Below are 22,945 nucleotides of genomic sequence, written 5' to 3'. Positions count from 1 at the left end.
GACGCAGCTCGAGTTCCAGAAGAGGAACTATACATGCATGTATGTGTTTGTATTACTGGTCCAGTAAACTGACAACTGTAGTGTGTGTATATAGTGTGTATAAGTAGTGTATAAGTGCATTATAGTGATTTTCATGTCCTAGACTGACTTTTTCCAGTCCATAATGAACTTCATGGAACTGAAATATATTCAACTTCTAATTAAAATAATTACTTTATAAGTCATGAAGAAAACTACTAGAATCGATCGTCTCAAACCATATGCAGTCTGCTTTTCCTTTTATGGTCAAAGACTCTAGGTTATAGAGCAGCTGTGATGCTGTCGGGTGGAGCTGAATGCGAGGCGGGATTTAGAGCAGATTATATGCGCCTTATATGTACCTTTCAGGTGGTGAAAGAACATCACAGTTTGGATGTATTTATGTTTTTTTTTTTTTTTTTTTAAGAGAGAACTGACAATACAGCAACATGATTAAATAAAGAACAAAGAGAGTCTTTAGTATCATTTGTTTTATAAGAGATCTCAACAATTTGAACATTTTTCCCATCAAATGATCGGTGCTCACCCTGTGGTCTGTGTGGGTCCTAGCGCCCCAGTGTAGTGATGGGGACACTATACTGTCAACGAGCACCGTCCTTCAGATGAGACGTTAAACCGAGGTCCTGACTCTCTGTGGTCATTAAAAAAAATCCCAGGATGTCTTTCGAAAAGAGTAGAGGTGTGACCTCGGCATCCTGGCTAAATTCACCCATTGGCCTCTGACCATCATGGCCTCCTAACAATCTCCATATCCGCTGATTGGCTTCATCACTCCGTCAGTAAGCTGGTGTGTGGTGGGCGTTCTGGCGCACTATGGCTGCCGTCGCATCATCCAGGTGGATGCTGCACACTGGTGGTGGATGAGGAGATACCCCCTGTCTATGTAAAGCGCTTTGAGTGCCTCGAAAAGCGCTATATAAATGTAAGGAATTATTAATTATTATTACTGCTAATGGTAACTGCTTAGCTCTAAATTCTTATAACAGAAATGGACTCGTTTGTTTAAATGCTATTTCTCCTAAAAAGGTGCAAGACAGACATAGACACAAAGAGATATACAGTATAACATTCATATGTACAGACAGATTTGCAATGCTCATGTAATATGAACAGAGAGAAATTTAATATAGACCGTTCATTTCAACTTAAAATTGACTGTATAGAACACTGGAAGAAACAATGTGCTCGCAAGGACAAACATCCTCTTCCTTGGGTACCATGGTAACTTAAGTATGCATAGCAACCGCGAACTGGCACAGTTCTGGGTTGTGTTGAGTCTAGTTCGACTCACTTAAAGTTAGTTTGTTTATAGAGCTCTAATATATTTGAATAGCACACCATTTACTAACTTAAGTCCATATTAGGCTATGATTCGCTTCACGTACACTAGAATGTTAAACAAGTTCACTTGGTTTCACTTTTGGGTTTATATTTAATGTACTTCATTTGACATAACTCCAGTACACTTTATCAACAGTCTCATGTGTTTTATTTTTAATTCACATGGCTCTGCTACAGTCTTATCACACACTGCCGCTTGCTATTTCCATAAATCAGCTACCTTTGAACGAGTTTATTTGTAATCAGATTCTCTTCGGTGGCCGGTGTGCATAATGCAATCCTTCGGCCGGTGAGAAAGCCGAGCTGGAGCGGCCATGCTTAGCCACTGTGTCACAATGCTTTGCATAAAAGACCACGAGCACTGTGACCTGTGGTTGGATAACAGGTAAGCAGTGAAGTCATCGCTCTAGGAAATGATTGTTGGGTGGGAGGCTGAGGGGCGGGGTAAGGCAAAGCGAGCATCAGGTAGAATGGAGATCTTGTGACACCTGTGCATCTACTGGCTCTCAGTTTAAACCTTTGTGTAGAGTGACAGCACTGTGGAAAGAAATAAGGGCAGTCGTAAAGGGTAAGACTGCAATTCAGTGTTATTTTGTGATGAAGTGATGGTGGCAAGAGTTAAAACTGTGCTGGTTTGGTTGACTTGCGAATACTTCAGCTTTGTGTGTATTTATATAATTGTCTATGCAATGGCTGTGGGTTTTTTGGTAGTTCCTCAAGTGTGTTTTCTGTTATTAATTGTGTTTAGTTATAAAGATCAGCAGACTCAGGTTGCTTGACTAGATAACCTGTGATGACCAAGAAAATCTTTCAAATGCATTGCATGCAAAATCAGATAAACATTCAAATGCATGAATAGCGCTGCATTCATTTCACTCATCTAAGCTCCAGCTAACGTTACTGCACACACTTTAGATCTTAAGATGAGTCCCTGTACAATGCAAATGCCTGAAGAATACGTACTGGTGACTGGTGATGAAAAATTCAGCAGGTTTTAAATAGGCTGAAGTCCATGCACATTGTATAGAGGTCAGCTAGCCTTTCAGTCAGCGATTTCTCTCAGGTATAATAATCAAACCATCTGCACTGCAATCTGCAATGAGGACAGTGCTCTTGAAAACAATGCAAACTGGATGCTGGAAGGACAACAATGGATAATACCATCCTCAGGGCCAGCGTGTGAAATAATAAGCCACAGATGCCAGAATTCAAATTCTTTGTCATAGATGTTTTTTTTTTTTCTTTGCTTTCAGATTTAGATTGATATCAATATAGAGATCAATATTGCTTTTGTTTGACCAAAATTGATTGTTTTGTTATTTATTATTATATGAAAGATAACATTTTTTTTTTTAATGACAATATGACATTAATAAATCACATGTGTTGCTATCCTTTTCACTACCCTTTGACTTTATTTGTTTTAGAATTGCATTGCATAAGGTTGATTACTATGCAAATTCGAGGACTTTGCATTAGGAAAATCTTAAGAACAGGAAAACCAAGCATTACCTTTTTTGTGTTGGAAATTTCTAGAAACTCTTGAAACCGCTTCTGAGATTGCTGGAATGTAATTTTTGTCCTACTAAAACTGGTTTTAGATAAGTGATGAAGATTCACTATTATACACAAGTGAGTGACAGCTGCAGAAAAGTGAAACCGTTCGGTGCATTGATACTGAAACAGCATTCAAGGGGTCAGCTGGTCTCTCTTGTTGCTTGCTGTGTTATTTCCTTTTGTGAAGCTTAGAAATCTATGTTAAAGTTCAGCTTTTGTGCCATGAACAGTCTTTTTGTTTTCAGGCAAATCAGCTGGACTCACATGAGGCTTTGCCACATGAACACAATAGGAATTATTAAACGTTTATTTGGCCAAATGTGTCAGGATTGCCTTATGTGACGCAATATGGGATGAAAGTTCAGATTTCTTGTTCTAGAATTGTCAAAAAAATAGCCTTGGTTTGTTCCATGTTCAAGTAAGAAGAACTGTCAAAATTTTTCTGACAAATTATATGACAAATTTATGCCTGTCTAATAAAAAGTTAATATAACCTCTTTTATGGCTTGTGTGGGTGGGACTGTGTGTGGGTGGGACTGTGTGTGTGTGTGGGAAAGAGAACAATATTCAAATATATGTGAAGGTCACATGTATTTCAGGGACAGTAGTTTCCATAGTGTGACATGCTATAATTCATCTGAAATGGTTAAACATTTTCTGTTTTATAGAAGTAGTATATTTTTAAAAGCACATCATATTTGAGAGACCACATAATTTATTTGCTACAATGAAAAAAGGCTACAAATCAATGGTGAAAAATGGTGATTTATCTAAAAAAAAATATATATATTCCTGACATACATTCATAGACATTATTTGTCACCTATACCCATGTTCCTATATATCATCATCCCAATTTTTTAAAACATTTTTTTTATGTTTTATACATCATATGCTGTTCTAAGCTAATAGAGTATCAAATAATGTTCTGTTTTGATAGGATTTAAAGCTACTTCTGCTATGTTGGAGTTTTTGGGATTACTATTGCACTGAAGAGTAGAGCCTGTGGTGAGATCAAAGATGGGCCAAAAATATGATTTTATTTATGCTGCATCTTGCTCTATTGAAACACAATAACTGTACACATACCAATGCAGTGATAATCTTTTTTTTTTCTAGTTATATTAACACTCGTGTGCACTACTGCTAGCTAACAACTGATGCAAAAAGGTTTCAATTAACTTGTTGTTTCTAATTTGAAAGATTTTCTGTTTCTATCACTAACCATGTGCTGCTCATTTCTCCGGCAGCTGAATCCTGGCGAGAGCCACGAAAGACTTCGCAGAGTCGACTCTAACCGAAAGTCCCGCAGCTTCAGCAAGCAGCCCAGCACTGGAGATTACTACAAAACCCTGGGTAGCGATACCGCAGACCAGCACCCCAACAGAGCCATGGCACCCAATGTGGAGGTAAACGGCATAAACCTCCAATTCCAAATGCTGTTGCATCTTAAGTCTGGATTCTGGACTTGTGTTTTAGTGATCTTAGGTATACAGAAGTACACACACACACACATATATAGGTCAAACTTTATTTTAAGGTCCAATTCTCACTATTAACAAACCATTAACCACTACACTATTTATTTGCTTCTTATTAATAGTTAATAAGGTAGTTGTTTTATATGGATATGTAGTTCAGACAAAAATTAAAATTAAATTTCCTCAGCTACGAATTGTTCCAAACTTGAATTAGTTTCTTTCTTCTGTGGAACATAAAATATATTTTAAAGAATGTGGTTAACCAAACAGTTAATGGTCCCAATTGACTACCGCAGTAACAAATTTTACATAATATTGGAGGCAATGGGGACCATCAACAATATGGTTGCCAACAGAAAGCTGTTGTTTCCTGGACAGCCAGCTCTCTTTGGATGACTCAAGCTCCAGTAGTTTCACTCCCTCACCTGTCACATTACAATACAAATTCATGCAAGGTGTGGCAGCTCAGAGTTAGCATTGCAGTTCAACATGTATTGTACACATATTGGGCTGCTGGGTAAACAGTGCTCAGTGCTTTCTTTGTTGTGTTATGTAAGTCTGATGGTTGTGTCCTGGCACAGATTTCTACTATTATAACTGCAGTTGACTCATTGGACATAATATTTTGGGGGAAAAATATCTTTATATAGCAGTTGTTTTTCCTAATGATTGATTGGAGAGCAAATTTGGTTTTTCTTTTGTTTTTGTTTTTTCATAATGTACTTACCCTCATTGTATCAAACCTGTAAGACTTTCTTTTTCCCAAGGAACACAGGAGTTATCTGGGAAAATGTACAAAGCTGCTCCTTTACATTTGAAAGTAAATGGTGACGACAAAATAGCAGCAAGGACATTCTGCCAAACCTCTGAGTTCCCTGCAAGAAAGAAAGTCACACAGGGCTACGTTTCCCAAAAGTATAATAAGCCTACAGTAAGTAGATTGGACAGATTGTACAGACCAGTGGTTTCTGTGATCTACTTAAGTTTTAAATAAAACAAAGTTGTTGGAGAACTTATTACAAGAAAATAATATTTCGGACTTTCAGAAATGTCACATTTAATTCACGGTTTCTTGCCAAACCTTGGTAATTATTTGTGAAATTAACTAGCAATTTCAGAGTAAAAAACCCCTCACCATTTTTTTTTTTTTAGTGTGACAACATGAGGGTAAATGATGGCAAAAATGTCTTGTTTCTGTCTATTTAAATTAACCCTCATTAATTTTAAACATCTGAGAAAATATACTTAACTAAGAAATCCATTAGCCAAGCTATGTTAATGGTTGAGATATATTTTTAAGGAACACAGTTGAGACAAATTTGATACTTAAATATAGAATAACTAAATTAATTCTTGATAGAAATTACATTTCCCTCTTGTGAACATGCATAATGTGAACGAGAGAGAGAACCGATATCAGCATTTCATATGGCCCCTTTCTGCTATCAGATCTAATCTTCATTGAGCCAATTAGATGCCCAGTGGGGCGTCTGGCCTCTTGATTTGACCAGATGGTACTCCACATGTCCCTCTGGGTAAATGACCCAGTAACACGGACATACGTGTGAAATGAAACGCACCATATGCTGGAGATAGTGATGATGAGGAGGAGAGGAGGGGATAAGGGGCACGTGTGTGGCACGCATCCAGGAGCCGGAGGTGCATGGGGTGAAAGGTCAGGGCTTGTTTACATGGCAACAGTTGTAGGGGTGGATGGGTGGTCTCTGGAGACGCTGAGTGTGAAGGATTGTGGCTCTTAGCTGAGCAGATATTCTTTCATTCCTGCAAACCACTCAAATAGATTAAATATGTATTCATCACCAGCTGCTGTGCATACGGTGGGGTGCAGTGGGGCAGTTTGTTGGTCAGATCAAGTGGTTTGGGGAATTGTATTTGTTATGTTATTCTGTCTATGACCATTTTAGTGTCCAAAATTAAATTAAGACCTTTATGCCTCTATAAAGCCTGACATATGAAATAATAATTAGAAAGAAATCTGTTAATTTTTTAAACGGATCGATTAATTGAGCTTTCAGACAAAATGAGCCAAAAATATGCAATTTGGAGCAGGTGCTGATGCTAATATGACCACAAAGTTAAGATGAAATTCTGATAACTTATAAATCAATGAGATCTTTATAGCAGACTACTTACATAAAATGCATATAAATATCAGTTGTCACTCTGTATATCCCAATAAGATGTCTTCGTAAGATATATAAATGTAGATTTTATTGTGGGCAGCAAAACATATAATGCAATGCAATGCAATACAATGAGGAAGTACTATTAAACATCCCTCAAAAACCTTATGTATCATATGTGATGCGCATGATTAAAAAAAAAAAAAAAGTAATAATAATAATAACAACAACAACAATAATAAAAGTATGTATGGATAATGAAGTGAAGATAAATATTTTTGAATTCAATTAAAAGGCCTTGTACTTGCTTAAACATGTCAACAATTTAATTTACCAGTGTTTTGAAACTGGTGCGCGAATCCATGTATCATTGATTTACTTGTTTTTTTTTATTTAATATTGAAAGTAGAAAAATTACAAATTATAATGACTTTTAATGTGTTTTTATGCGTTGCGTTGCATCATAAAACATAAAACCATGTCTGCATTTGTGATTGGAGAAACAACAAACATCCACTCTACACCAGACGTTCTCAATTCAAGTCCTTGAATCCCCCCAGCTCTGCATATTTTGCATGTCTTTCTTTTTCAGCAAAGTTTTGATCATGTTGATAACTTTGGGTTTTATCTTTTCATTTACTCACTCTTATGCCATCTTTGATGTTTATGACTTCTTCAGATGAACACATTTTTATTTATATATAAAAAATGTTTTTGAGAAATAATCTGTTTCTGTGAATATTTATATACTGTAATGCAAGTGAATGGGAACCAGATTGTTGGGGCTTCAAAAAGCACATGCAGACATCATGACAACCCCAGTGGATGAATCATTGTCTTCTGAAGTGAAACTATTCTTGTGTATGCTTAACTTAAAATCATTGCTTCCGAACAGCCTTTAAACACACGTTCATGGGAGCGTCAAGTGTGTGTTTGATGTAAATGAAAGTATGTTATAAAGCTTGAAGCATGTCTAAGTCAAGCGTAAGCTCAACCCAATTGTAAATGTGACTATGGGATTCATGTCTGAAGTAATGATTTATAGTAAAAAAAATGTATATATATTCTAAGTTTATAAGTGTTTTTCTTACACTCACTTATTGTTTCACTTTAGAAGTCAAGTCAGTTCACCTTTATTAATATAGCACTTTAAACAAAATACATTGCGTCAAAGCAACTGAACAACATTCATTAGGAAAACAGTGTGTCAATAATGCAAAATGATAGTTAAAGGCAGTTCATCATTGAATTCAGTGATGTCATCTCTGTTCAGTTGAAATAGTGTCTGTGCATTTATTTGCAATCAAGTCAACGATATCACTGTAGATGAAGTGACCCCAACTAAGCAAGCCAGAGGTGACAGCGGCAAGGAACCGAAACTCCATCGGTGACAGAATGGAGAATAAAACCTTGGGAAAAACCAGGCTCAGTTGGGGGGTCAGTTCTCCTCTGACCAGACGAAACCAGTAGTTCAATTCCAGGCTGCAGCAAAGTCAGATTGTGCAGAAGAATCATCTGTTTCCTGTGGTCTTGTCCTGCTGGTTCTCTGAGACAAGGTCTTTACAGGGGATCTGTATCTGGGGCTCTAGTTGTCCTGGTCTCCGCTGTCTTTCAGGGAAGTAGAGGTCCTTTCTAGGTGCTGATCCACCATCATGTCTGGATACGTACTGGATCCGGGTGACTGCAGTGACCCTCTGGTCTGGACACAGACTGGATCTGGTGGCTACAGTGACCTCGGAACAAGAGAGAAACAGACAAACATTAGCGTAGATGCCATTCTTCTAATGATGTAGCAAGTACATAGGGTGTTATGGGAAGTGTTCCCGGTTATGGTATACCTAATTAATGCAGCCTAAAAGTCCTTTAACGGATTTGGATATTAAAAGCATATTTGTATGTTATGTGTAAGCCAGGTTAAAGAGATGGGTCTTTAATCTAGATTTAAACTGCAAGAGTGTGTCTGCCTCCCGAACAATGTTAGGTAGGTTATTCCAGAGTTTAGGCGCCAAATAGGAAAAGGATCTGCCGCCCGCAGTTGATTTTGATATTCTAGGTATTATCAAATTGCCTGAGTTTTGAGAACATAGCAGACATAGAGGATTATAATGTAAAAGGAGGCTTTATAAGTAATAAGCAATATTTTAAAATCTATACGATGTTTGATTGGGAGCCAGTTCAGCGATGACAGGACCGGGCTAATATGGTCATACTTCCTGGTTCTAGTAAGAACTCTTGCTGCTGCATTTTGGATTAGCTGTAGTTTGTTTACTAAGCGTGCAGAACAACCACCCAATAAAGCATTACAATAATCTAACCTTGAGGTCATAAATGCATGGATTAACATTTCTGAATTTGACATTGAGAGCATAGGCCGTAATTTAGATATATTTTTGAGATGGAAAAATGCAGTTTTACAAATGCTAGAAACGTGGCTTTCAAGGAAAGATTGCGATCAAGTAGCACACCTAGGTTCCTAACTGATGACGAAGAATTGACAGAGCAACCATCAAGTCTTAGAGAGTGTTCTAGGTTATTACAAGCAGAGTTTTTAGGTCCTATAATTAACACCTCTGTTTTTTCAGAATTTAGCAGTAAGAAATTACTCGTCATCCAGTTTTTTATATCGACTATGCATTCCATTCGTTTTTCAAATTGGTGTGTTTCACCGGGCCGCGAAGAAATATAGAGCTGAGTATTATCAGCATAACAGTGAAAGCTAACACCATGTTTCCTGATGATATCTCCCAAGGGTAACATATAAAGAGTGAAGAGTAGCGGCCCTAGTACTGAGCCTTGAGGTACTCCATACTGCACTTGTGATCGAGGTGATACATCTTCATTCACTGCTACGAACTGATGGCGGTCATATAAGTACGATTTAAACCATGCTAATGCACTTCCATTAATGCCAACAAAGTGTTCAAGTCTATGCAAAAGAATGTTGTGGTCAATTGTGTCAAACGCAGCACTAAGATCCAATAAAACTAATAGAGAGATACACCCACGATCAGATGATAAGAGCAGATCATTTGTAACTCCAAGGAGAGCAGTTTCAGTACTATGATACTGACTGGAAATCTTCACATATACCATTTTTCTCTAAGAAGGAATATAATTGTGAGGATACCACCTTTTCTAGTATCTTGGACAGAAAAGGGAGATTCGAGATTGCTCCATAATTAACTAGTTCTTTGGGGTCAAGTTGTGGTTTTTTGATGAGAGGCTTAATAACAGCCAGTTTGAAGGTTTTGGGGACATGTCCTAATGACAATGAGGAATTAATAATAGTCAGAAGAGGACCTATGACTTCTGGAAGCACCTCTTTTAGGAACTTAGATGGTATAGGGTCTAACATACATGTTGTTGGTTTAGATGATTTAACAAGTTTATACAATTCTTCCTCTCCTATAGTAGAGAATGAGTGGAACTGTTCCTCAGGGGGTCTATAGTGCACTGTCTGATGCGATACTGTAGCTGACGGCTGAATGGTTGCAATTTTATCTCTAATAGTATAGATTTTAGAAGGAAAGTAGTTCATAAAGTCATTACTGCTGTGGTGTTGGGAAATGTCAACAATTGTTGAGGCTTTATTTTTCGTTAATTTAGCCACTCTATTGAATAAATACCTGGGGTTATGTTTGTTTTCTTCTAAAAGAGAAGAAAAGTAATCGGATCTAGAAGTTTTTAATGCTTTTCTGTAGGATATGTTACTTTCCCGCCAAGCAATACGACAGAGCAATAGAAGACAGTGATTCATCCTCTGAAGCTTTATTAGTCTCATGATGGCATCATGTGTTTTTTGGAGCTTCAACATTTTGCCGCCCAATTCACTTGCAATATTTGGACTCACAGAGTTTCTTTTTCTACAGATCTGAAGAAAGAAAGTCATAAATATCCAGGACTGCATGAGTTTGAGCAAATGATGCGATCCTTTTCATTGATGGGCGATAGTAGTAAATATTTAAATGTTGAAATCAGCTGCACTGTTACCTGTTCTCTTGACAGGGTTCTGCACTTCTGGAGGAAGCGTCAGACACGGCGCCTGCTCCTGAGAATGGGACAGGAAACACACAGGATCTACCTCTTCCTCCTCCACCACCTCCTCCATCCATCCCGACTCCACCTCCTCCTCCATGTCTTCCATCAGAGCTGCCCCCTCCTCCTCCTCCTCCTCCTCCACCTACCACCTCCACCTCCACACCGGCCCCTGCCCAGCGCCGCATGTCTTCTTCTTCCTCCAGCAGTGAGTACAGACACATCTCATCCATAACTTCCTTCTTGAGCACCTCTTTTGCAGTGGTATAAAGCATTTAAAGAGGTCATATATTCAAATTTTTAATTTCATTGTATATAATTCACAGCAAGTAACAAAATACTGCAAATGTGAAAGCACTACACAAGCCTGCCATTGTGGTATCTCTGTTTGTCATTCAGTTCAATGGGGCTTAAAGGTAGACTGTTTTTTGTTAGAGTACATTTAAAAGGGTGTAACAGTGATCTGCCACCTGATACAGCTGGATACGCTGATGTAGAAGGAACATCTGCTCGCCTAACAGCACTGAGATTTGGCGTGACCTTTATGAATTTAACTGCGGACAATGTGAACACCATTTAAGACTTTTAATCAACTGACCTGACGATGCTTAGTGGTTATGCATTTAACCCTATCACTCGTTTGACCCCTTGTTCATAGTGTGAGCCCTTTAATCTTCTCCTGTCCCTAGAGTATTAGTGTCACAAAGTGATGACAGGTACATATGTGTTATGCCACAGCAATGAAAGATCACACACAATGCATTACCATTAAATATTTGAAATAATTAAGATATATTTGTTTATGTTTTTGAAACAATACAGTAATAGCTGTAAACATAATAAATATATGTACAATTTAAAATAACTATTTTCTAACTTAATAAATATTGTAAAAACTGAATTTTCAACATCATTACTCCAGTCTTCAATGTCACATGATCCTTCCTTAATAATTGTAATATGTTGACTTGATGCTCAATTTTGATCAAATGGCTAGTTGCACGTGGCCTCCTTGTTGGATTTCTGATCAGTGAGTGTGGTTAAACATAATTCCAGTCCTAAACTCCAGTGCACAGAGCTGGAGAAACCTGAATATTATCTTTTATATATGTTTACAGGTTTTATAATATCACTTAAAATACAAATAAGGATCTATCCTTACTATTCTATATATATTAATTTAGCCAGTGGCAGTTGAAACGTATGTATGTTTGGGTCAGGCAGAGGAGAATGAATGAAATACACAAATCCATAATGTTAACAAAATGAAAGTTGACTCATGTTGCATAAAAATACACATGATATTTTCCCATATTTTACAAATGATTGTAAATACATAGGCTAAATAACTGCACAAGTTTAAAAAAAAAAAAAAAAAAACATTTAAAAACAATTAAAACATAACTTTCGACTATGTAGCCTATGAAAGCAAGTAAATATTATATTTCATCTTTGCTCATCAATAAATATATTATTTCTCAAAAATGTTTGTATAACATGGACTTTTTTTAGTAACATCTGAAATATATCTGTCATGTGAGTGGGCTGCAATTAATGTTCATAAATATCAATTTCTCAATTCTCTACATACATCAATTTTATTCCAACAAAATATTTAATATTTTAGATTTACACAATTATCTTTTCATCAAAACATTTACATTTAGTCATTTAGTCATTTTGCAGATGCTTTTATCCAAAGCGACTTACAACTGGGGAATACATAAAGCGATTCTTCTCAAAGAGGCAAACAGACACAGAAAGTGCTCATAATACCAAGTTTTAGGCTTGGTATTTAGGAACATATTTTGTGCACAGATTCTCTCACTTTCTCATGCCTGACAAAGAGTTGGTTGCTAAGTAAGCAAGTTTGCACTCATCTTTGAGATAGTATACCTGTGTGTGTGTGTGTGTGTGTGTGTGTGTGTGTGTTTATGGGGTTGGTGTGTGGGTGTGTGCTTAAGATGCTACTGAACTGTTTAAGTGTGTTTGTTGGAGAGAGAGGAGATAGAGAGTAAATGGGTTGATGGCCTCCCTGGTTCTGTTATTTACAAACTTGTTTGTCTGTAATCTCAATGGACTTCATTTTATCCATAATTCTGTGAAATTTCATAATTGTTATTTTTTTTAATTTGTCATACCTGCCCAGGGACTACAGGTGGAAATTAGCAATTGTTGCTATAACCTGGCCCAAGACATATTCTCTTGTTTAACAAGTTTAATGTTTATTTGTGCATTGTCCCTGTTTCAAATAAAATAATTTCCATTCCATTCCATAGGCATTGTTCAAATAAGTACAAGCTAGAATGACAAGGAATAAATAAAGATAATTTTTACATTTTAAATTTAGGATAAAGTTAAGTAACGTTGAAAGTGATTCATTTTCAGTTGTAGCTTGAAAAATGTCAGGGATTCAGTATTCCGGATAGGGGTGGGAAGATCATTCTACCAGCCAGGAATGGTGAACGAGAATGTTCTAGAAAGTGAATTTGACCCTCACTGTGATGGTACCACGAGTCATTACAAGAAATTACAAGGGTCTGGATAAGAAGTTGTGCAGCATGATCCATTAGAAAAGGCCTGATCTTTCTGATGTTGTGCAATGCAAATCTGCATGATCGAGCAGTCTTAGCAATGTGGTTTTTGAAGGCCAGCTGGTCATCAAAGATTGCACCAAGATTTCTGACCAAAGTCGATGGGGTAATTGTAGAAGAACCTAGCAGGATGGTGATATTATGCTGTAGCATTGGAGTGGCAGGGAAGTAAAGATGCTCAGACTTTGCCAGGTTAAGCTGTAGGTTATATTCTTTCATCCATGCCGAGATGTCCACCAGGCAGCCTGCATGAGATCCGTGCAGCTACTGTTGGATCATCTGGTTGAAATGAGAGATAGAGCTGTGTGTCATCAGCATAGTTATGGTAGGAGAAGCCATGTGCCTGTATGATGGGACCCATGGATGAAGTAGATATGGAGAAGAGGAGGAGTCCGAGAACTGGTCTCTGGGGAACCCCAGTGGCAAGTTGATGTGCTTTCGAAACCTCCCCTCCCCAAACCACCCTGAAAGACCTCCAAGGGAGACTCAGACCAGTGAAGTTGAATTCCTGTGTTGCCCAGTGATGAGAGGGCAGACAGGAGGATCTGATGATTGACAGTCTCAAAAGCAGCAGATAGATCCAGCAGAATAAGATAAGCATCCGGTTCGTTGTTTCTGTAAATGAAACAATGATACCTGGTTGAAAACAACTTGTTCAAGGGTTTTCGCTATGAATAGAAGGAGAGAGACAGGACTGTAGCTATCTATAAGTGAAGTTTATAATGTAGTTTTTTTTTGAGCAGTGAGGTTACCCGAGCCTGTTTGAATGCAGTGGCGAAGGTGCCTGTGAGGAGAGATGCGTTTATGATGTGTGTGGTGTGCTGGTAAGAGTGAAGGAGACATTGCTTGGTGGAGGTGTGAGGGGATTGGGTCTAGAGGGCATGTTGTAGGATGGATGGAGAGGAACAGTTTTGATATTTTTGCCTCATGAGGGAACAGAAGGAGAAGATGGGAGTTTTATCAGTGGGTGTGGTTGGTTTGAGATCCTGTGTGTGCGTGTGTGGGGGGGGGGGTGAAAACTGACTACTGATTGTTCTGGTTTTGTCTTTGAAGAATGTGGCAAAATCATCAGCTGTTACAGAAATGGTTGGAGGTGGTGGAGGGGGACAGATGAGATAATTTAATGTTTTTAATAGATTATGTGTGTCTGGAGTGTTGTTGATTTTGTTGTGGATGTATGAAGTTTTGGCAGTATGGACTTCAGCAGAGAAATATGAAAGCAAAGACTGATACATACTCAGATCTGATGGATCTTTTGATTTGTGCCATTTTCTCTCTGCTGCCCTGAGCTTTGGTCTGTAGCATAAGGCTTGTCCTGATGAATGCTGAAGTCACCAAAGACTAAAAGTGGACTACCATCCTCCGGGAATGAGGACCAGTGATGGGAATAACGGCGTTATAAATAACGGCGTTACTAACGGCATTACTTTTTCCAGTAACGAGTAATCTAATTGATTACTCTTCTCATCTTAATAACGCCGTTACCGTTACTGCCAAAAAATGCGGCGCGTTACTATAACTGATGATGAAGCTGTTTTTTTTTTTTTTCATCAGACCAACTAGATCTCTGAGCGAGAGGCAAATATTTTTTTTACTGTTCTTCCTTGGTTAGTGGGCAGAGCACGAGACAAGCGCATAAATGCTGACGATTGGCTGAGGTAGAGTAAAATTTCATTGTAAGCCAATCAGAGGTAGAGTTGGGCGGGTTTTCGAAAGCACGCATAGTGTGGGAATTCGGCTCTTTTGACTCAGCTCACTGAAAAGAGCCGGCTCTTTGGCTCACAAACGGCTCTTTAAATGACTTTGACTATAATATTTCAATTTTTATTACATAATTATTTAATTTCTATAGGCTAAATTTGAAAAAATAGAGTTGGCTCTTCAGATATCTGGTCGACGCTACAGAGCACTGAGCACTAGAACGACCAGACACAGGACCAGTTTCTTCCCTCAGGCAATCCATCTTCTGAACAGCTGATAATAATGGCGAACACACTACACTTTATATTTATATACACACACACTTTATTTATCTAACACACATACTTAGTATACACTTAATTTTGCACACAATATATATGTACATACATATCTTCACTTTGTAATATACCTGCCTACAATTGTCATTTGTATATTGTCATTCACTGTCTACATATTTGTATTTTTATTCTTTTATTATGTGTTTTATGTTCTGTCGCTGTCATTCTGTTGTACTGCGGAGCTTCTGTCACGAAAACAAATTCCTCGTATGTGTAAACATACCTGGCAATAAAGCTCATTCTGATTCTGATTCTGATTCTGATTCTGATATGCGAGCCAGCTCCCGAAGTTCAACTAAAAAAGCCGGCTCTTAGAGTCGGCTCATTCGCGAATTGCGAACGACTCATCAAAAGCTCATTCGCGAACGAGTCGATCCATCATCACTAACGCTCATTCGCGAACGACCCATCATCGGACAGGACAGGACACACAACGAACAACACAAGCCAGTCAGTCAACCAGAGACAGGTATGGCGACGAGCCCAAATAATCCAAAAGTAGCCTTCTCTAAATGGAAGTATATACATTACTTTTTCCTTCAAGAAATTAAAGAAACAATAAAAGGAAATATCAAAAGTTCCCAAAAATCTATCGTGTTATTTGCATTGATCCACTATATAAACATAATATCTACATACATGCCATTTGATTGGAGGCTAGTCTCACTTTGTCCCACAGCAACTTTTTTTTTTAGATGTGTGTACAATGTTTCATGTTTCTGTTAATAATGTATTGTATTAAGTGTCCATTTCATTATAATATTCAGATTTATCATAAATAATTGAACATGCACATGTATTTTAAGTTCCTTTAAAGAGGGGTAGAGGTGGGGTCACGTTTGAGCATTTAAAATGTAATTTTACTTGAAAGTAACGCAATAGTTACTTTCTTAAGTAACTAGTTACTTTAAAAATTTGTAACTGAGTTACTAATTTAGTTACTTTTTGGAAGAAGTAACTAGTAACTGTAACTAATTACTTTTTAAAAGTAACTTGCCCAACACTGATGAGGACAGCAGCCCATCCAGCTACTCCAGGAAGGTGGCTAGCATTTTCACAAGAAGGCAGTAAATTACTGGAAAAGTACAGTTTTAAGAAATTTTTTGCAGACTGTGTTCTTGTGCAAGTTTCAGCACAAGAACACCTCAGCATCCCCATTTCAAAAATATTGCTTCCACCAATGTTCTCTGAACGTCTCCATTAAGAAACACTAATTTAAAGTGTTTAAGTTATTAATATGAAAATTAACATGACTGGTATGTGTGCTTTGGTGTCAAACTTCGGTTTACGTATCAGTATTTGCTTGGCTCTTCAGTCATGGGTGAATGTGCAACCAATCTAACATCCGATGTAAAATATTCATGCTGTTTAGTCTGCAATCCTAAACCGTTTATTTAAAGCAGATGTTGCAGATATCAGTAGACATGTCCATGTTCAGTGCAACTCTCATTATCACAGAGTGCTCTCCGCAAGTACAAGATGGAAGACTTAGAAAGAGCCACAAGGTAAATCTTACGAAGTTCCAGTCTGTTAACATGAGATCTGGCGGCCCTCTCATTTCAGAGTCTGTTTACGAATTAATGCGCATGGGCTATTGTTACTTTGAAATGGGTTTAGTGTTGTACCATTTACTTAATTGTTCTTCCTCCAAGGGAAACTTGACATGTCTTCAGGACAAGACAATATCCGTGATGTGTTGTACAATTCAGGGTTATGTCAGGGAAATGTAGTTCATACCGACTCGCTGGCTGTGGAATTATAATGTTAATTTGCATCTGTTACATACACAGACACAAAGCCCAAATCTCTAGCTGGTCACCTGATTGCCTTCTTCTGTTGCAATAATTGGTGTTTCATTTAAGGTACTCAATCATGAAATCATCCATCATATTTAGGTCAGCTAAGATGATCAAATAGATCCAGTAAGTGCTGTTAGCTGAGACAAGCATCACTTCATGATTAATATTTTTTATACACTACCAGTCAAAATCTTTAAATCATTTTAATGTAATTGTATTTGTTGTTTTTTTACAATCTTTTATGTTCACTAAAGGATCATGTAACATGAATAAATTAAAATGTAAAATATATTTAAATATGAATGAATGAATGAAGGTTTATTCGGTTACAAAACTTTATTTATAAAGTTCATTTATATAGCACATTTCGTACACAATGGTAATTCAAAGTGCTTTACATAAAAGAAAGTAAAAATCATGAAGAAAAATCATTTCAAAAATAAAACAAGCAATTTAAAAACATTTAAAAATGATTTGACAAAATACAGTGAATACGTAAAACACAGTGTAATTTGTTCGGACATTTTACAGTGCTCATTCAATAAATGCAACGCTAAACAGATGAGTTTTGAGTCTAGATTTAAATGTGACTAGTGTTTTAGCACATCTGATCTCTTCTGGAAGCTGATTCCAGCTACGGGGACGTGACTAAAGCCAGACTCCTCTTGTTTTGTGTGAACCCTTGGTATTTCTAACTGAGTGCTCTGTTAGGTTCATATTCAGTGAACATATCTGCAATATATTTCGGTCCTAGTCATTGAGTGATTTATAAACAAGTAAAAGTGCATTAAAATCAATATCAAATGTAACTGGAAGCCAGTGTAAGGACCTGAGGACTGATGTGATATGCTCAGATTTTCTGGTTCTAGTCAGAATCCTGGCAGCAGCGTTCTGGGTGAGCTGCAGCTGTCTAATGGTCTTCTTGTGAAGGCCGGTGAAGAGACCATTACAATAGACCACCCTGCTGGTGATTAAGGTGATATTGCTGTTTTTACTGTATATTTTATCAAATGAATGCAGCTTTCGATGACAATCAGGGGCGATTCTAGGATTTTCATCTTTAGGGGAGCTCAGCCCCCAATGAGGCTATAGTAATAAATCAACAAATAAATAAATAAAATAATTTTTTACTAATAGGTTATAGTGGTAAACTAAACCTATTGCAGTATTCCACTGTATTGCATAAGTCTTCCTGATCACACACACACACACCTGTTTACTGTACAAACACAAAATCGTACAGTTTGCATTTCTAAACAAACCTCTTTCTATGCTCAAGTAGCTCTGTCACTCAATCATTTCTGTGCATGGCTTTATAGTAATTAATGCCTCATGCACTGTAACTTGTTTTATATTGAAAGTTACATTTTGAAATGAAAATAGCAACATGATTGTTTTTGGAAGTATGTTTCATATGTCTTAAGTTAAGGGCTACATTTTCACTGGAGGAAACAGTTTTGGTGTGATGAGGAGTGAACACAGTGATCTGCACAGATGAAGAAATTATGTCCTGCAGCATTTGCGTGTGTTCAGATGAGCAGAAGAATAGTTCTGTATTATTCTTCTGTAGAATAAATCTTCTTGTTCTGTAGCAATTATTTGCTAACGTAGGCTATTCGTCCAATTCAATGCATATTGTATGCATTAATTTTTTTGTTAAATAAACAAAATCACTTTTAAAAAAACACGTTAAAAAAGCGTTTTTTTATTTGAGTGTTGACATTTCAATAGACATCAGTAATGATATGTTGATGCTTCAGGATCGATACACCGTCGCAATTTCATTGTAACACCATAGCAACCACCTAGCAACTATCCAGAATCCTCGACAAGCTACCTAGCAACCACCTAGAATAACCTACACATGCAAAAAGAACTCCAAACACCTTAGCAACCACATAACAAATACCTAGAACCCAATAATCAGCACATTAACTGTTGTCCAGTTTATACCTTTAAAAAAAAAAAAAGGTTTTTACGTATTTTTACATATTGCCAGAATAAGTCTACAACTTTGAGTTACCTATAAATCATCAAGTTTTAAAATAAAAAAGGCACAACAACATGGTTGTATGTAGTAAAGATATGAACAGGTTGCCAAAACAATATTGTGTTTCATTGTGTTTGGTTTTTTGTTTGTTTGTTCATCTCCTTTCCTTCCTTCCTTCCTGTATTTGTCATCCTCTCATCCATCTGTCTTCACCCCACCTGTCTCACTGAACACCTGTCTCTCTCTCTCTGGCTGTCTGCTTTGCATGGACATTTTCTGGCTTTCCCTATTCTTCTCTTTTCATGATACACTGGCTCTAAAGAAGGGGATCTCCCCTCTACACATTTGTCTACCTCTGTCACCCCTGGTCCAGAAAAACTCCGGCAGAGAAAGAGTAAGTATTTTCCCCCAGCCTCATTATGCGTGTACTATACGTGTGTGTGTGTCTCATTCTTTACTCAAATTCTTCTCGTTTCTCTTCATCGTGAGCATTGAGTGCATTGTTTATTTGGCTACTGGATCACAAGCTAAATCAAATCTATAATCTATAATAATCACTTCAGATAGCCAAAGAAATCACGGCACCCAGCATGATTTTTCTGTGATCCCAGTTGCGATCAGGCCACAGAGTTCCCAGATGCTGCGGGGACTCTGGCACATCAGCTGTGATTGTTTATAGAGCATAGCTACTTTGGTGATATTGTGTGACGAGTGAGGATGTTTTTGTGGCCTGAACCACTTTACCACAAATACAATGAAGTCAACATGAAATGACATTCAGAGCCCATTTTACTGATGTATTTCTGACAGTGCTGGAACAATTTACTTTTAAAAGTAATACACACAGACACTAAAAACTTTATTATATTTTGATGAAAGTAATATTTTTTCTAAAATACAATGCACTGATGAATCATGTACAATAAGATAAGATAAAGTAAATATGGTGAATTTAGATTTCATGTTGACTCATCCTCAAAAATCTGTGCAGTTAAAACCATTTATAATTTTTATGAAACTCTTGAGTTTATGAGCAATCTATTAAAGTGCCATGTTTTGGCATGAGTCTGCGTAGCGAGTCATACTGTAATGAATGAGTATAAAGGTGTGTAAACAGCGGGCAGCCATATTGACTTGCCCTGCTGTCAACACAGCACCTTCAACCTACGCCACATCATTCCTCACCATGCACAGCTATTGTGAACATCCTGATCCTTTTTTCTGCTCATATACAGGCACACGTTCTTCTGATTGCCTTTGTTTAAGTTATATTAAAGTGATGTTTATAGCTGTTGGTTCTTAAAATTTGTATGTTTTTATTATTATTATAATTTTTTTTTTTCATTGATGAGTTGCAAAATTGTATGTTTGTTATATGGGCCATATCTTCTTGTTTTGCTAATGTTTTTTGAGGATTAGGGCATGTCACACAACCTGTCCATGTCAGGGTCTGTCTAATTTGACTAGTTTCTACCAAGTTACAGTTCATTTGTTTCAGAATAATGCACACACGTTGATAAGTTGATAAGCTATAGTTCCCTTTCAGTCGGTCACTCTCAACACCACGTCGGTGACCAACGAAAATGGGATATCGCTTCGATAGACCAATCTACTTTGAGTGTAAACTAAACGAGCCAATGGACATTGGCATGCAATTATTGCATCCAGCTGCCGCTGATCACAGCATGAGTATAAGGCAGCAGCAGGTGTAACGCATACCAGCTTTTCGCTTCGGAGCCGAGCGTTAGTATCGCTCTGCTCAACTGTGTCTGCTGTGAACTACGAGTTCAGCACGGTCTCGGAAGCTTCGTGTGTTGGCGAGACGGCGCTTCAGCGGCGGTCGTTCCTGTGTCGAGTGGATTGCACACTTCAGGCTGCACTACGCCTGTCGTGTTGCACGCGGCCAATTCCCCTGTGCGTCTCAGCACTAAAAAAGCATATCCTAAAGAACAAATTTCTCTAAAAGAGCTTCACGGGGGCGTCTTTGTAAAGACGACGGATCGTCCTTATAAGGATTCCATTTCACCCGTGCGTTTCTGGGTGCGGTAGTTACATGGCAACAGGTGATGGTCATGATTGCTGCCTCACGTGTATGGGCATCGAGCACGCTGAGGTGGCCTTCGTGTATGAGTCATCTTCTCACTGTGGGAAGATGACCATCTCGGACCTGCGAACTAGTCTCTGCTACCTTCAGTGGGCGGAGTCCCGTTGCTGCTGCTGCGATCTTGTGATCTCTGAGGACCATCACTCCTCTAGCACCTCCGATCCAGTGGAGCATCCCACGGAACACGCTGGGCCCTCTTTAAAGAGCGTACCAGCGGCATCCAGTGGGCCTCCCCCGTCCAGATGGAGGCCAATGCAAGCAGGAGCAGAGTTTTCAATGAAAGAGACTTTAGCTCAACTGAATGCAAGGGCTCGAATGGGTATGCAAGGGCTGCTGTAGTGATTTAAGCACTAGAGTCAGGTTCCAAGAGGGTATAGATGGGCGCCGGGAAGGATTCCACCTCCTGGCCCCTCTAAGGAACTTGACGATGAGGTCATGCTTACCTAAAGACTTCCCATTCACAGGGTCATGGTACGCAGCAATAGCGGCAACCTGGACTTTGCAGGTGGAGGGAGACAGCCTTTTCGCTCCAGCCCTTGCTGCAGAAAGGAAGCACAACAGCAATCGGGCATCTTTGGGTGGTCTTCTCGGTGAGAAAAATACCACTGGATGAACAGGTTCCACTTTTAAAGGCGTAAGCTTGTCTTGTAGAGACGGTGCTCTTGCTGAAGTGATGGTGTTCACTACCTTCTGGGGTAGGTCATCTAGAACCTCCGCATCTCATATGGAGTTTCCAAAGGTCTGAACGCAGGTGCCAAATGGTGCCCCGTCTCTGAGTCAGTAAATCCATCCTCAGAGGAATCGGCCAAGGAGGGGCTTTCCATGACTTTCGTGAAGACACGGGGAGACAGGGACAGCCCGAAGGGCGCCTCACTGACAGATATTTGTAGAGCTGCGGGCTAGGCGACCCCTAACACGGTCGCTAGGTTCTATAGCCTTCGTGTAGAGCCGGTAGAGATCATCCATCACCCTAAGCAGCTGGACGTAGCGGAACGTCCGGCGCCAGGCCTTCATGATGAATCCGCAAGAACTGGCTGGGTTCCATATTGAGACCTAAGCGGTACTTGTATGTGTATAGTCCACGGTATAGCCTTAGAGTGGGCACAGGCGGCTCGCACAGGGCACTGGAAGGGGCAGCACCAATGGCACTTTGATAGGGATCCCATTTTCGTAGGTCACCGACGTGGCGTCGAGAGTGACCGACTGAAAGGGAACGTCTCTGTTACGTATGGTAACCCTCGTTATAAACCTAAAGGAGGGAACAGAGATGCCATGTCCCATCGCCATGGTTGCTGTACTGCCGCTGAGCTGCCGGGTCTCCGGCTCGGCTCCTCAGCGAAAACCTGGTATGCATTGCACCTGCTTTCTTCTTATACTCACGCTGTGATCAGCGGCAGCTGGATGCCATAATTGCATGCCAATGTGCATTGTGGCTCGTTTAGTTTACACTCTAAGTAGATTAGTCTTTTGAAGCGATATCCCATTTTCGTTGTCTCATGGCATCTCCGTTCCCTCCTTCAGGGAACGAGGGTTACCATATGTAACCGAGACGTTTTGCTATTGTATGTGGTTAGTTCCATTTTATTATTAAGTTGACTTGAAAAAGTCTGAAATCTAATCGTGTTAACAACATCCTAGTAATCTCCTAATCATGCTAAAATAATTAACACCATGCTAGAAACATGCTAATAATGCTAGAATCATGCTATTAACATGGTAATCATTTTAAAACATGTTAGCAACATTGCCCAAGCAACATACTAGCAACATGCTTATCATGCTAGCAACATGCTAGTAATATGCTAATCATGATAAATAAATC

The 22,945-nt window shown here is 38.6% G+C and overlaps 1 protein-coding gene across 1 annotated transcript in view; it reads left to right on the top strand.

The window, feature by feature from the left end:
- The window catches only part of LOC113097255 (espin), an 84,844-nt gene that overhangs the window by 45,547 nt on the left and 16,352 nt on the right, over window positions 1-22,945 (top strand). Inside the window, exons 8-9 of the mRNA XM_026262472.1 lie at window positions 4,188-4,346; window positions 10,568-10,805. Of these exons, the coding sequence (XP_026118257.1) occupies window positions 4,188-4,346; window positions 10,568-10,805 (397 nt within the window). The remainder of the gene's footprint in view (window positions 1-4,187; window positions 4,347-10,567; window positions 10,806-22,945) is intronic.

Source organism: Carassius auratus, unplaced genomic scaffold (genome assembly GCF_003368295.1).
Source record: "Carassius auratus strain Wakin unplaced genomic scaffold, ASM336829v1 scaf_tig00216162, whole genome shotgun sequence".
Lineage (NCBI taxonomy): Eukaryota > Metazoa > Chordata > Actinopteri > Cypriniformes > Cyprinidae > Carassius > Carassius auratus.
This window is presented reverse-complemented; position numbering and strand designations above follow the sequence as displayed.